Source organism: Peromyscus eremicus, chromosome 3 (assembly GCF_949786415.1).
Source record: "Peromyscus eremicus chromosome 3, PerEre_H2_v1, whole genome shotgun sequence".
NCBI classification, from domain to species: Eukaryota; Metazoa; Chordata; class Mammalia; order Rodentia; family Cricetidae; genus Peromyscus; species Peromyscus eremicus.
The window spans coordinates 59,523,408-59,538,352 of record NC_081418.1 but is presented as its reverse complement, the minus strand read 5'-3'; the positions used below and the strand labels follow the sequence as shown (position 1 = coordinate 59,538,352).

Below are 14,945 nucleotides of genomic sequence, written 5' to 3'. Positions count from 1 at the left end.
ATATGTGGTGAGAGGTATAAGGGGTGTGTGTGTGTGTGTGTGTGTGTGTGTGTGTGTGTGTGTGTGTGTTGGGGGAGGAGGAGTCCCAGGCCAGAGAAAGGACCAGTCATCCTGCTTTCCAAGAGAAGTACCAGCCCCACACCGCAGTTATAGCCCTCAGACGGGCAGACAAGCAGGCTGTGGGAACCCCAGCCAGGCGGGCGGAGATGTCGGGATAATTTAGCAGGTGGCCTCGTTACTCCCAGATCTGTCGCCATGGTAACCTGGTTTTTTCTTTTAAAAATGTACAGTGCCAAGAGGAGGAAGATGGCTGACAAAATCCTCCCTCAAAGGGTGAGTGCCTTTCATAGAAGCCCCCAGCCAGCCCCCACCCTCTGCTGCTCCGCCCTCCCCTCCTCCCTCAGGAGCAATGCTTTGGGCTCAGCGTCCTAGTCACTTTCTCTTTTTGTTTTAGAAGCTCATTAAGAAGTGAGGAGGCTCCCTATGGGAGAGGGCAGGGTGGGACTGAGGGAAGGAGCTGGAGAGCCTTGGAGGGAGGAGGAGCAGAACACGGGGCCTGAGGTTGAGGGGGCTGAATGTCAGTGGTCCAGAGGCATAAAGGCACGGGACAAAGAAGGGAACAGAAGATGGCAGGAAGTCCTGGACATGGGAGAGGGCAGCAGGTGTACCTCCCAACTATCTTAGGGAGGTGACAGGGTGAGGCACTTGCACCTGCTGGGCTGCCCGTCCTGTCTCCTTCCCTGGTGATGAGATGCATGGATTTTCCTGGAGGGAGAAGCAATCTTTATCCGCACACAATGAGGCTATATAATAGAGTCCCGGGGACAAGTCCTATCCACACTCAGAATTCCACACCCTGAAATCAATCGGACAGCTCCCCTACATGCCCTTTGTGTCCTGTGATCACCGAACGGGCACGCATTCTGCCCTGCAAGACTGACGGAGCCCTGCTTCCACTCTGCTCCCCCTCCAGATTCGGGAGCTGGTCCCTGAGTCCCAGGCTTACATGGACCTCCTAGCATTTGAGAGGAAACTGGATCAAACCATCATGCGGAAGCGGGTGGACATCCAGGAGGCCCTGAAGAGGCCCATGAAGGTGCCTTAGTGTGGGGGTAGGAAGAGGGCTCTAAGTGCCCTGTCCAGGAGGAGGAAGCAGGGTACCCCTGGGTAGGTGCACACAGCCCTGGTCCTGTGCTACACTTTATTTCTACAGCAAAAGCGAAAGCTGCGTCTTTATATCTCCAATACTTTTAACCCTGCGAAGCCCGATGCTGAAGACTCTGACGGCAGCATTGCCTCCTGGGAGCTGCGGGTGGAGGGGAAGCTCTTGGATGATGTACGTCCTGGCCCAGGTCTCTCCAGGTGTCCTGGGGTGGGTATGGGCTGAGTCAAGGACAGAACCAAATGTCTGCACTGGGAGTTGGGCAGTCAACCCTGGCTGGGGCGGGTGGGCCTGGGAACAGTCTGGGTACAGAGGACTGCCTCTGAGCATACCACTTGCCTGCTGCCAACTTGGCCCATTCTGTGTCCATGGTCCCTGTTCTGCCCCCACAGTCCCTGTCCCTTTCCCACAGCCCAGTAAGCAGAAGCGGAAGTTCTCTTCCTTCTTCAAGAGTTTGGTCATTGAGTTGGACAAAGACCTTTATGGCCCCGACAACCACCTCGTTGAGGTAAGACAGATTGCTTCTGCCCTTCCGGCTCACCCAAGGCCCTGAAGAGGCTGCAGATCTGGACTGAGGACCATCCTAAAACCCTAGGCCCCATTAATCCAGATGGGTCTGTGGGTGACCTAGCTCTTCCCCCTGGACAGTGGCACCGGACACCCACAACCCAGGAGACAGATGGGTTCCAAGTGAAGAGACCAGGGGACTTGAGTGTGCGCTGTACCCTGCTCCTTATGCTGGACTATCAGGTTGGTTTTATCCTTCACTCAAAGACCCCGTTTTCCTTCCTATCCATCTTTCCCAGGAGCACACTGCCAAGGACCATAAGCCCCATGCCCCTGATCCCACTTTTCCCCCTTTGATCTAATTGTCCTGGTAACCTTTTCCCAGCCTCCCCAGTTCAAACTGGACCCCCGATTAGCCCGGCTGCTGGGGTTACATACACAGAGCCGCTCAGCCATTGTCCAGGCACTATGGCAGTATGTGAAGACCAACCGACTGCAGGATTCCCATGACAAGGAATACATCAATGGAGACAAGTATTTCCAGCAGGTAATGGATGTCCTAAGCCCCAGGATCTGGGGAGCAGGCATAGTGACCTAGCAGCTGCACTCCTCAAAGGTAGCCAGCTCTCTTGCTGAATTCCTGAATACCAGGAACGGTCAGGGTCATGGCCTTGGGGCTCGTCCAGGCTCTTCTACAGTCTATTTAGCTGTTCCCCAAGGGAAGCATGTCTGGGACCCTCTTGGTGGGAGACAGCATCCTGTAATGTAATCTTCTTGGTACTTGGAGTTGGGATCCCTGGGGTTCCAGTCCTGGGTCTAGACTTGGGGTACCTTACTTGGCTATTCTTTCTGCCTCTGGTTCTGTCTTTGATGTGAGGGGTGGAGAAAGCTGTGCCATCACACATGTATCTGGCAGCTAAGGAAAACCAGATTGTTACAAAAATGATCTGGCAAAATTCTACCAAAGTAGAGTGTGTTACTATTAATGTCTTTTAAAATAAACACAGCAGATAAACCTGAGTAGAAATAGTAGTTGGAATTTATTGAGCACTTACCATATGCCATTCCAAACACTTATTTTTGTATTCTAATTCACCTAATCTTCGTGACAACCCATGAGATGGGGATTGTTAATATCTCCATTCTAGAGATGAAGGCACAGAGACCCAAGGTATTAAGTAACTTGTTCACGGAGTGTGGTAGAGGGACTAACAGCCAAACAGGCATACTTAGGGCCCCACACCAGCCTCCCCATCGGCCAGGTCTTTTTCTCCACCTTCAGCCCAGCTCATTGCCATGAGCACCCGGTAATCTGACTTGCTGTCAGCTTCTTGTGGTCCTTCCAGAATGGAAGGATCCGAATTAGTTACTGTCTCTTTACACACACGCCAAAAATGACCCCCCTCTCAACAATCCTGCTTCAGATTTTTGACTGTCCCCGTCTGAAGTTCTCTGAGATTCCCCAGCGCCTCACAGCCCTGCTGCTGCCCCCTGATCCAATTGTTATCAACCACGTCATCAGGTGAGGTGGCCTAGCTTCCTCCACAGACCGGGGAAAGCCCTCCCTACCTTCTCCACCCTCCTCCTGTACCCACCCCTGCCCTATCCCTGGCCTTCTGTGGGGTGTACCATGGACATCAAAGGCTGGGCTTCTCTGGCAGCGTGGACCCATCAGACCAGAAGAAGACAGCATGCTATGACATTGATGTGGAGGTAGAGGAGCCACTGAAGGGGCAGATGAGCAGCTTTCTCCTGTCCACGGCCAACCAGCAGGAGATCAGTGCTCTGGACAGTAAGGTGCGGCCTGAGCCCAGAGCTAGAGTGGGACATTAACCAAGAGAAAGGACAAAACACTCAGACCACAGCATTGACGGAGGCCATGAGGAACACACAGCCCTTCCCTGCTGTGAGAAGCTGACGTCACTCCAAGTTCAGCTCTGCCCACCCCCTCCCCTCACTGCTCTGCGAAGCTGCCCTTCACAAGCAGCAAGGCCCCCCACCCCTTCTTTCTCTTGCATTTCTCTCCCACATCACAGTCGGGTGGAAATCATGTCTTTCTACCTGTAGATCCATGAGACGATCGAGTCCATAAACCAGCTCAAGATCCAGAGGGACTTCATGCTAAGTTTCTCCAGAGACCCCAAAGGCTACGTCCAAGACCTGCTCCGCTCTCAGAGCCGAGACCTCAAGGTGAAGAGAGGGCTCAGAGAGCATTGACACCGAGACAAGCACCCGGGGAGGGAAAGATGGGCATGCAGTGCAGGCAGGTGAGGTACTGGGAACTCAGGACAGACCCGCGCTCCCTCCCAGGTCATGACGGATGTGGCTGGTAACCCTGAAGAGGAACGCCGGGCAGAGTTCTACCACCAGCCCTGGTCCCAGGAAGCCGTCAGCCGCTACTTCTACTGTAAGGTAATGGAGGCTCCCCTCTCCTCCAACCCTTCTCACCTGCTAATATAGTCTTTGCTGCTGCCTATGCTTGACCCCTGTCCACCACCCTACATCCCCATGCAGTAGTCTCCTGGCTCCCAGACTCTTCCAGGGAAGGGGTGCCAAGAAGGGGTACCCACCCCCTGGTCACTCACCAGGATCACTGTAACCCTGCCCCTGCTCACACTTCCTCTAAAGATCCAGCAGCGCAGGCAGGAGCTGGAGCAATCGCTGGTCGTGCGCAACACCTAGGAGCCCGTGAACAAGCATCACTGTGGACCAGCCAGCCACACTGTCCAGCACAGGCCCTGGACTCTGGCCTCCCTCCCCTGCTGCTGTGGGGTTGGGGCGGGGGGGTGGGGTGGGGAGGACTGGATTAAAGATCACTCATCAGACAGCAGTTTTGTGGTCATTGGGGACTGGGAAGGGAGGGAAAGAGGGGAAGGCAGTGGAATCCTGCAGACAAACTCTCACAATCCTCCCATAGATTCTCCTTACCCCTCTCCCTAGACCTAAAAACAGTTTGGCAGAAGATACTTTTAATAACGTTTTCTTATTTTTAAAAAAATACAGTGACAAGCCCTCCATCTGTCCATCACCTTGCCTTGCCCTTCCTGGGGCTGTGGCAGACACCGGTAGGGAAGCTAAGTGCTGTTGGCCTGCTCCTGTTCAAACAGAGCCATGGCCAGCTGGGTCCGGCCTCCCAGCCCCTCCAGATTGCTGAGGCGACAGCGGTGGTACAGTTCCTCACTGAGCCGGGGGCTACAGTCCCGCAGGGAGAACTTCTGCACCAGCCCTGGCTCTACGGCTCGAAAGAGGTGGAGCCCTGAGAACCGGAGGAAAACATCCATCACCTCCAGCCCCTCCAGGGCTTCCTCCTCTTCCTGGCCTGCCAGTTCGCCAGCCAGCCGGGCACGGGCGGCCAGGTAGTCAGCATTGTAGAAGCAGCCCTCTGCCGATGCCTGTCGGTCAAATCTGCCCCCGACTGGAGCCCCCCGAGAAGGGTCCACACCAGGGGATGGGGGATCGGGGCCAGCCCCAGGGCCCCCTTGGGGGGATCTCTGTGGTGACAGAACAGGGTTGAACTCTTGAAAGTGGACTGGAAAGAAGGCCTGCCAGCCAGAGATGGCATTCATACGGCAGCGGTTGAGGACTTCCGACCCAGGTCTTGTCCACACGGTGGTAAGGAAAAACAATGTGTCCACGGGGTGTTTTTTGGAGATGACATCCATGAGCCGCACCTGGGAAGGGGCCTCTGCTCGCACAGCAAGCCAGGCCAGCCTCGCCCCAGGGTACCGTCGTTCTAACTCAGCTGCTGCAGCCTTCACCCCAAGAAAAGGGTCGGGGCCCCCGCGGCCTTCCCGGGGTCCATATACCAGCAACAGGGTGAGCAATGCATGTTCTCGAGGCTCCAGAACACTGGCAGAAAAGGCCTCAAGAAAAGCCAGGGCAGCCGGAGCCTCAGCCGCCAGGAGTGGCAGCACCAGCTGCACCCGGGTGGCCTCAGTGACATAGGGCATAGGCAGGATTTCCACCCTGCTCAGCGGCCGCAGCAGGCTGACTCTGCGGGCCAGGGAGCGTCGGTGCCCTCGCTGAGTCACAGCTTCAAGAAGCAAATCGAGGGTGTACTCCATGCCCCTCGCGGGGTCAAAGCGCCGGTAGCCATTGAGCAGTCGCTGCTTCTGGAAGCGCAGGCGGGGCTGATAGCGCCGATTGAGCTGCTCCAGTGCAGTGTCCACGGCGTCGCCTACGTCTGCTCTGCTAGCCCCCTGCAGCGGGCATTTGGGAGCGCCATCTGGACAGGCGAAGGTGTGCTGCTCTGTGAAGTAGTCCCAGCCCAGCACCTCGAAGCGAGAGTGTGGAGTGAAAGGGGCTGGGAGCCCGACAGGCCAGCTCAGCCCTGCCTTGCCCTCGGGAGTCAGCACTGTCAGGTTCCGGATCTGAGCCTGGGGTGGAGGAAATGCACCCAACATTAGTGCTGCTTTTAAGATCCCACCCGGCTCCAGGCGCCCAGGCAGCAGAGTCCCGGCTAACCACCTCGTCCCTTGCCCAGAACAGTCTTCATCTAAAGTGCAGAAGGGAGATGGGTAATACCCCCTAACACAGCTGCTGCCAGATGTCAACACACTTCCACTCTCATGCTCACAGGACTCACATACATCCTCGTCATGATCAGACTTTTGTTTCTATCTCTACCCCGCCTCTGGAGACCCTCACACCACAGAATCCCCTTCTTCTACCTTTTGGACCTTTTAGGACAATTCTAGAAGCTTGGGACTTTGTGGGTTGCTGTCTCAGAGGAGAGCACTACTGTAGAGGCGTTTAAGTGAGCTCTTGGGAGTTTACCTACACATTTGGTGGGAGTCAGCCCAGAGCTTACTTTACAATGTCCTGGACCCTAGGGTCCCTTGTCCCTGTGGTGGTTTTAAATTTAGGAAGTTAGCCTCTTTCTACCTTACTAGCCCAGCCCCAACTCTCCCGTAAGCCTGGCTCCTCAGGCTCCTCAGGCTCCCTGTGCACTCCCAGCCACGGCCCTCAGGCACAGCTCACCTGCAGTTGTTCTATCTCACTGTAAGCCCGCTCCAACTCCAGAGCACTGAAGCGTTTGTGGAGCCGGTACATGAGGGTACCCTCGGAGACAGGGTGAACGGCGAAGGCACTCAGGAAAGCAGAGCTCCCTTCCTTCTCAGGGTCCCTATTCTTGGCCAGTTCGAAGGAGCGATACTGTTGCCCCTAGAGGGACCAATCAGACAGTCAATGCTGCACGTGTAAGCTGTTACACCCACAGCCCCCACGGCCCTCCTTAGCATTCACACCTATCACTGCTGCTACTTTCGAGTGACAGAAATGCACGGCTCCCCAGCCTCCATTCCTACTTCCAATGCCCACATTTTGGAAATGAGAAAGCAAATAGACAACCAAGGACGTCCTCTGCCCCCAAGAACCCCACTGCTCAATGAGAATACAGTCACAGAAGAACCTCCCAGATGGCCTGCTGCTGGGATGCTCCACCTTCTCTAGGGTGGTAGAGGGACCTCTGGGCTTTCCACTTTGGGGATGGCCAACCCTAGAACATTTTCACATTGTCCTGAACTGTGACGCGCACTGGATGTGGAAAACGGGGTGGGGGTGGGGCTGGGGCTGGTGAGTTTAGGCACCTTTCTGGCTTTAGGGGTCCCTAAGGATACGCACTTTTGATGGCCCCAGTGCTGTAAGGTGAGCAAGGGAGAGCTGAAGGGGCAGGCTGGCGTCTGGGAAGGACAAGAGGATGGTCTCGAGAATTCGGTTTGGACAGCAATCATTCAGTCACTGCCAACCCTTGGGGGACTGGGACTGCCTTGAAGGGGCTGTCACCTGGTGCTGTGAGACACAGCCGACGCCCAGAGTGTCGATGAGGCAGCGGCCAAGCCATTCATCAGGCCGGGCACTGAGAATGTCTCCTCTGCAGCCATCCAGATGTGGCCGCAAGCGCAACAGGAGACTCCGTGACAGCAGGTAGCCAAAGCCCCCATGGCAGTACCGGGCCTGCTCGCCTGCACCAATGAATTCCTCGGCACGGCCAAAGTACAGGTCTTGGTTGATGCTAAGGTGGCCAGCAAGAGCTGCCAGTCGGGGGGCCTGCACATATGTGTCATCCTGCATGATGAAGAACCAGTCATAGTCAGCCCCAAAGTGTGTGTGAAGGTGGCGCAGGGTCTCTGACATGAGCCAGGCGGGCCGCTCATCTCCGTGAGACACCACCTGCATCCCTGCAGGAGCCCGGGCCCCTCGCTGCCCTGTGTAGTAGAGCAATCGAGGGAAGTGATGTGCCACTGTACGGTTAACAGCGACGGCCAGGGTGGACAGTGTGGCACGGGAAGTCAGGACAGCTACCAGCAAGCGCTCACGAGAGCCCAGCTCTGTCTGAATATACCGAGTCCTGTGGAGAGATCAGAGGATAAGGGGTCACCTCCTGAGCCATTAAGGGAGCATCACCAGCTTGCCCAGAACATATATCCCTAAGAATGAAAGCGCTGGGGCTGAGAAAGGCAAGAGAACTCTCTCATCACTACTGACCAGCTACTGTGTGAGTGTCCACTAAGCAGGTGATGCTGGACTACTAGTGGGTGGGGGCAGGGTCTGCTCAGGTCTATTCAGGGGGTTAGTGCAAGCACAGCTCTGTTCAAGAACAGTGAACATTAACACCAATGGGTGAGACACTCAGATCTGGGGAGGGATGAACTAGGAGCAAACCAAGACAGGAAACAAATGCTTCTGGGAAAGCACCACTGAGCAGCAATGTAAACACAGCAGTCAACAGCTCCAGAACGAGCATCAGTGCTGGGGTAGGGGTATGCACACATCACCCTCACCTGAGCACCTTCTTGTAGGGCTTGTTAGGATCCCTGTAGTAGGGGACAATCCTAGGTTTGAAGTCTTCATCGCTTTGGTCCAGCCCAGTTTTTGAGTCTGGATTCTGTGGCCCTCCTGGCTTCCCCACAGCCTCTACACAGGGATCTTCTCCCTCACCCTGGATCCAGGAAACCCGCAGAAGGCTCAGGCTGCATCCCAGAGACAGCCCCAAAATGAGGGGGAGTGCTGGTCGCAGCAGAGCCAGCAGGGAGCTCAGTCGCATGGTGGCAGGCCTTGACGTGGGGTGCCCCAGGGCACAGTCTCAAGGATCAATAGGTTGAGGGGCACCAGGCCAGCAACAGCCCCACAGTTTTAACCAGGGAACCTGAGGTCAATGAGGTCAGCAACAGAGAAAGGAGCAAAGTGTGCTGGCTTCCAGGCCCAGCATCCCCCACAAAGTCTTCCCAACTCCCTATGCCTGGTCTTCAGTGGCCATGGTGCTGATACACCCCTCAACAAAATACTAATGTCTATGTGAACAGTGCCACTCACTGCTGGGATCGCAGTCTGTAGTCCGGTAGAAGGAGGAAAGGAAGTGCAATACTGCCAAACCGAACCCCCAAAGAGGTTACATCCATCTGAAGCATGAGCCCAATTCAAAAGTCAGAAGCACCTGATGAAGCAGGGGTCAGGGAAAAGCGCATGCACCATCCAAACAACAGCCCAACCAAAGGGCCCCACCTCAGCCACCCTGCCCTGTCCTGTAGGTATCATGGCCCACCATGTCTGCTCAGGCCCAAGAAGGGACTCTTGACTCTACTGCTGCAGGCTAGCACTAGAGGAAGAGGTCAGAGCCTCCTTCCACCCTGTGCCTGACTGTCATAGAAACCCACAGGTTCTAGGAACCCCCTCCTTGTCACATAAGATCATTAGCCACGCATGGTGCACACCCATCTGCCCACCTAAATGAGGTGGACAGCCACAGTGACTCAGCACAGCTGGCCTCTCAGAGGAGCGCAATGGCTGACGGAGCCATTTTGCAGGCCATCCCACTCAGCCCACTGCTGTCCACCTTCCTAAGAGCAACAAGACACAAATTATAGACACTATTGATGTAACTAGGTTACAAAATAAAGCAACCCGAGAGAACAGCAGCAGTCCGAGAAACACTGGGGTCTGGGAAGGCCAGCAGGGGCTCACCACCTTCCAACAGGACCCGCGCCTGCGCCAGCCAGTGCCCTACTAGGTCCCTTGGCAACCACAGCCCTGTGCCAGCCCTCGGAAGAAGACCCAAAGCGAATCCTAGCCGGTCGTCTGGAGTCAGAAATGAATCGCCCACGTCCCGCGACTGCAGAGGAGGCCCGGCGTCCAGCAGGTTTGCTCTGGGAGCCCCGGCGGCGGAAGGAGGTTGCGGCGGAGAGCAGGACCAAGCGGGTGCTCAGGCCGATCAGGCCGACAGGGACACCCGATCCCCACGGCAAGCCGGGGCGGAGATGGGGCCGCCTCGCAGGTGACGAGACCAAGAGCCCACCCCGTTGCGGGCCGAGGAGCTCAGCTCTGCAGTCGCTGCCACCTCACAGCCTAGCCTTCCCTGGGCTTCCTCTTCCGCTACCTGTCAGTCACCCGTCTCTATGGTGACCACATCCGGGCCCCTCGCTCCCGCCTCGCGCTCTCTATGGTTGCGGCTGCACCGCTCGCTTGGGAGGCTGTGGCTCTTAACACCAAGGCGGGTGAGTCCCGACTGGACCAGAGATGATCCCTCACTTCAGCTCAACCCTGGTAGCTGTAAAGAAAGATGCCTCAGACTCACGCTGTAGCTCTAAGGTGGTGAGAACTGCTGGAGACAGGCCGTAGACACTAACACAAATACGGTAAGTTTCAAGGCAGAAAAGAACGGAGTTAAGAACCGGTCAGATGACTCACCATGTGCTGGTGCTTGCCACCAAGACTGACCACCTGAGTTCCATGCCTGGTCAAAGGAGAGAACTGACTCTATCATGCTGTCCTCTGACATCCACACGATTGTGACTTGTTGCGCGCGTGTGTGTTTACACCCACACAAACACAAATCTATTTATTTATTTATTTATTTTACAAATTTATTTTTTAAGTATAGAATTAAGAGGGAAAACAAAGCAGGAAGAATTAAATTAGATTGGGATGTGGACGTACTGAGATCCCAAGTTTCAGCAAGATTCATCCAGACATCAAGCAGAGTTTTCCAGGCAAAGAAGAGAGAACAGGAAGGCCCTGAGAAAGGAAGGAGGTTGACCAAGGCCGGGGCAGCTAGAGCCAAGTGCAGAACAGCCCAAGGTGAGTTAGCAGGAAAAGATGGCAGTGGGCTCCCAAGAACAGCGCCACACCTAGAGAGCAGTTTGGAAACGTACAGGGACAATTTTGTTGCCAAATGATACCGGGGTATGTGTGTATGTGTGATGTTTTGTACATTGTAAGAAGGTGTCTAATATTTAAAGCCTCCTGATCCCACATAGCTTTAAATGTCCTGAACATTCTTGTGAGGAAAAAATAGTTGCAATATTCTTATCCTTGCACCCCTGCTTTAAAAAAGACCCAATTCTAGTTGAGTGGTGGTGGCACAAGCCTTTAATCTCAGCACTCAGAGGCAGGCAGATCTGTTAGTTCGAGGCCAGCCTGGTCTACAAATCAAGTTCCAGGACAGCCAGGGCTGTTACACAGAGAAACCTTGTCTCCAGCCTCCCCCCCCCCCCCCCAAAAAAAAAAAGAGAACCAATTCTGCAGAATTTGTAGCATGTGCTGAATTCTTTAAGATTTTTTTTGGTTTTTTTTTTTTTGGTTTTTTTTTTAAAGATTTATTTATTTATTATGTATACAGCATGTATGCCTGCACACCAGAAGAGGGCATCAGATCTCATTACAGATGGTTGTGAGCCACCATGTGGTTGCTGGGAATTGAACTCAGGACCTCTGGAAGAGCAGTCAGTGCTCTTAACGTCTGAGCCATCTCTCCAGCCCCATTGGTTTGGTTTTTTTTTTTTTTTTTTCTCGAGACAGGGTTTCTCTGTGTAGCTTTGCGCCTTTCCTGGAACTCACTCTGTAGCTCAGGCTGGCCTGGAACTCACAGAGATCCGCCTGGCTCTGCCTCCCAAGTGCTGGGATTGAAGGCGTGCGCCACCACCGCCCAGCGGTTGTTGGTTTTTTGTCTTTGTTTTGTTTTGCCTGCATGTATGTCTGTGTACCACATGTGTCCAGTAGTGGAGGACGCCAGGAGAGGACATCACATCATTTAGAACTGGAGTTACAGATGTTGTATACAGCCAGATGGATGCTGGGAGAAGAACCTGGGTCCTCTGGAAGAACAGCAAGTGCTCTTAACCACAGAACCATTTCTCCAGCCCTGTGCTAAATTCTTTAGAAACAACTCACATGGATGGAAGACTGTCAGGCTTGGGATGTACCAAGTTACCATTTTGGAGAACTTTATCATTTATAGAGATGCATGTCAGTGTTCAGAATACATTTGTGCTGTCACATTCATGATATTCTCTTCTTTTTTGAGCATACTGTGTAACTGTGTGTCATGACACGAGTGTGTGGGTTCATGCGGATCCGTGGAAAGAAGACTCAGAGGCATCTTAAGAATGAATCTAGCCGGGCGGTGGTGGCGCACGCCTTTAATCCCAGCACTCGGGAGGCAGAGGCAGGTGGATCTTTGTGAGTTCGAGGCCAGCCTGGTCTACAGAGCAAGATCCAGGAAAAGGCGCAAAGCTACACAGAGAAACCCTGTCTCAAAAAACCAAAAAAAAAAAAAAAAAAAAAAAAAGAATGAATCTAGCCTTTCATGGCTGCAGGAGGGTCCAGCCTCGAAGGACTGAAGCACTATCCCTTTGCCTAGGGCATTTTTATTTCTAATTACAGTTTAGTCAGTTAATTTCCGTACCTTCCAAGCAACCTGATAGGAGATCCCAGAGATAAAATGCCAGGTGCAAATTACTTGATTTCTCAGGTACCACAGTTTTCTGGGTTTCCTGAACCAAGTTTTTCATAGGCCTTTGATCCTTGGGAGACTCTGATCCTTGACTCTCAGACAAGATTCACATAGGGCAGTAAGAGAAAAGAAAGGTGTGGTTAAACAAAGGAAGGATTAGGGCTAGGTGCTGCTCTCTGGAGCCAAGCCTGGAGCTCAGCAGGAATGCAGCCACAATACTGAAATATTATTTAATTACACAATGTTTCCTTTTACTTCTTTTTCTGTTATGGTCAAGAAACTATAATTTTATATTGTTTTATTTTTGACACAAAGTCTGACCATATGTCATGACCTTGAACTCATAGAGATCCACTTGCCCCTGTCTCATCAATGCTAGGATCAAAATCGTGTACCATCATACCTGGCCATTGCCACAGTCACTAAAAGTAAAAGGAACAAGTGGAATTAACTTTAATATTTTATTGTATTAGATATGTCTTAGGGCTTTTATTGCTGTGAAGAGACACTATGACCATGGCAACTCTTATAAAGGAAACATTTAATTGGAGTGGCTCGATTACAGTTTCAGAGGTTCAGTCCACTATCATCATGATGGGGAGCATGGCAGCATGCAGTCAGATGTGGTGCTGGAGCTGAGAATCTTACATCTTGCAGGCAACAAGAAGTTGACTGAGACACAGGGCAGTATCCTGAGCATAGGAAACCTCAAAGCCTGTCCTCACAGTGACACACGTCCTCCAACAAGTCCATACTCACTCAACAAAGCCACACCTCCTAGTAGTGCCACTCCCTCCATATGAGAGTATGGGGCCAACCACATTCAAACTACTACAAGATATAACTACAATATCAGTTCAACATGTAATCAATGTGAAAAGACATTGAAGCGATATTCTACATTTTTCCATATGCAAACTTTGAAATCCTATCCATGTTTTGTTTCCTTGAGACCAGGCTGGTTTTGAAATCACAGCCCTCTTCCTGCCCAAGTCTTACAAGTGCTGGGACCACTATCTGTACCACCACACTGAGCTCAGTTTATAGGCTGTCTTAATTCTGACTAGCTCTACTTCAGGGACCTTGCATCTCCTGCATTAGTCACGTTTCCTGTTGCTGTGATAAATACTCAGAGCAAAGGCATCTTATGGGTAGAAACGGTTTCTTTTGGTTCACTGTTCCAGTGTAGAATCCACTATGGTGGCAGGAGCTCCAGGGCGCTGACCACACTGTCCCTGCAGTCAGGAAGCAGCGGGAGTTGAGTGCAGTATTCAGCCAGCTTTCTCCTTTTCTGGCCTTCGAGACCCAAGGTCAAGGAACATGGCCACCTACTTTAGGGTAGGTCTTCCCACATCCATAAGTCTAACCCAAACAATCCCTCACAGTATGTTTGTCTCGTAGGTTATTGTAGAGTCTGTCAAATTGATAACCAACATGAACCATCATAGCCACTTATAGATACTAAGATACTTGGTGCTATAGTTCCAGACCCTCCTTAGTTACTAACTTCTTAGGTAATACTGGACAAGACATTTCCTTCCTTGGGTCTCAGTTTCTTCATATTTTTCTATTAGTTTTTTATGTTTTTAGACAAGGGCTCACTGTATGGCCCATGCTGGCCTTGAATTTTGTGCTAGCTTGCTTTCTGTTGCTGTGATAAGACACTATGACCAAAAGCAACTTGGGAGAGGAAAGGGTTTATTTGGATTATAGGCCAAAGTCTATCATCAGTGGAAGCCAAGGCAGGAACCTGCAGGGAGGGGCTGATTCAGAGGTCATGGAGGAAGGCTGCTTACTGGCTTACTCCCGTGGCTTGCTCAGCCTGCTTTATCATACAACTCAGGATCACCTGCCTAGGGTATAGCACCGCCCACAGTGGGCTGGGATCTCCTACATCAATCACTAATCAAGAAAATGCCCCCACAGACTTACCTACAGGCCATGGAGACATTTTCTTGCCTGAGGCTCCCTCTTTCCAGATAACCCCAGCTTGTGTCAAGTTGACAAAAAAACTAACCAGGACAAATGTGAGCCAATAATCAGTTCTTGCTGCACTGTGGCTGTTTGTGACTTTCATATTTAGCCTTCATTTCTCCTCTCATCCCCAGCACTTTTCCATGCACATGATCTGAACTCTGGGTGGGAATGACAAAATATCCAAGCGGTTAGCAAGTTTTCTAAGACACTAACTGTGCTGAAGAAGACTCTGCCTATCAACTGTTTACTCATAGGACATCACAACTGTGATTGGCTACACTGATGGTACCTGATGGTAGAGAACCAGAAGATTCCAGCCTTAAATTCTTGTACTGGCTCTAAGTAGCTGTGGGTTTTGTTTTGTTTTTTTGTTTGGTTGTTTTTTTTATTTTGTGTTTTTTCTAAAAAGCACAGTATCTGAGCTTGTGTGTAGAATGGTAACAGTGGTAACGACATCCACCTCAGAATTTGCTGGGGGAATTAAATATGATGATAAAAAATAGCGTAATAAATTAAATAAGTATTATTCTCTTGGAACCTCTTACTTGCTTGTGACCACTATGTCAAGTA

At 52.2% G+C, this 14,945-nt stretch overlaps 2 protein-coding genes across 6 annotated transcripts in view; one reads left to right on the top strand and one right to left on the bottom strand.

Moving 5' to 3' along the window:
* Smarcd3 (SWI/SNF related, matrix associated, actin dependent regulator of chromatin, subfamily d, member 3) overlaps positions 1–4,459 on the top strand; it is a 32,338-nt gene extending 27,879 nt beyond the window's left edge. For 3 of the 5 annotated variants that reach the window (XM_059257739.1, XM_059257740.1, XM_059257735.1), the window contains 11 exons: positions 291–333; positions 974–1,096; positions 1,214–1,372; positions 1,575–1,670; positions 1,811–1,912; positions 2,055–2,216; positions 3,094–3,191; positions 3,331–3,466; positions 3,737–3,859; positions 3,980–4,081; positions 4,298–4,459. In XM_059257739.1, the coding sequence (XP_059113722.1) occupies positions 291–333; positions 974–1,096; positions 1,214–1,372; positions 1,575–1,670; positions 1,811–1,912; positions 2,055–2,216; positions 3,094–3,191; positions 3,331–3,466; positions 3,737–3,859; positions 3,980–4,081; positions 4,298–4,351 (1,198 nt within the window). In that variant the 3' untranslated portion in view covers positions 4,352–4,459. Of the gene's footprint in view, positions 1–290; positions 334–973; positions 1,097–1,213; positions 1,373–1,554; positions 1,671–1,810; positions 1,913–2,054; positions 2,217–3,093; positions 3,192–3,330; positions 3,467–3,736; positions 3,860–3,979; positions 4,082–4,297 lie in introns of all 5 variants that reach the window. The other 2 variants (XM_059257737.1, XM_059257738.1) reach the window with 2 other exon arrangements.
* Positions 4,460–4,621: 162 nt separating this feature from the next.
* Chpf2 (chondroitin polymerizing factor 2) lies at positions 4,622–9,087 on the bottom strand. The gene is made up of 4 exons (XM_059257734.1): positions 8,452–9,087; positions 7,454–8,018; positions 6,650–6,832; positions 4,622–6,045 (listed from the first exon to the last, which is right to left on the bottom strand). The coding sequence occupies exons 1-4, from the start codon at positions 8,712–8,714 to the stop codon at positions 4,744–4,746; spliced, it is 2,313 nt and encodes a 770-aa protein (XP_059113717.1). The 5' UTR covers positions 8,715–9,087; the 3' UTR covers positions 4,622–4,743.
* Between the last annotated feature and the right edge of the window lie 5,858 nt (positions 9,088–14,945).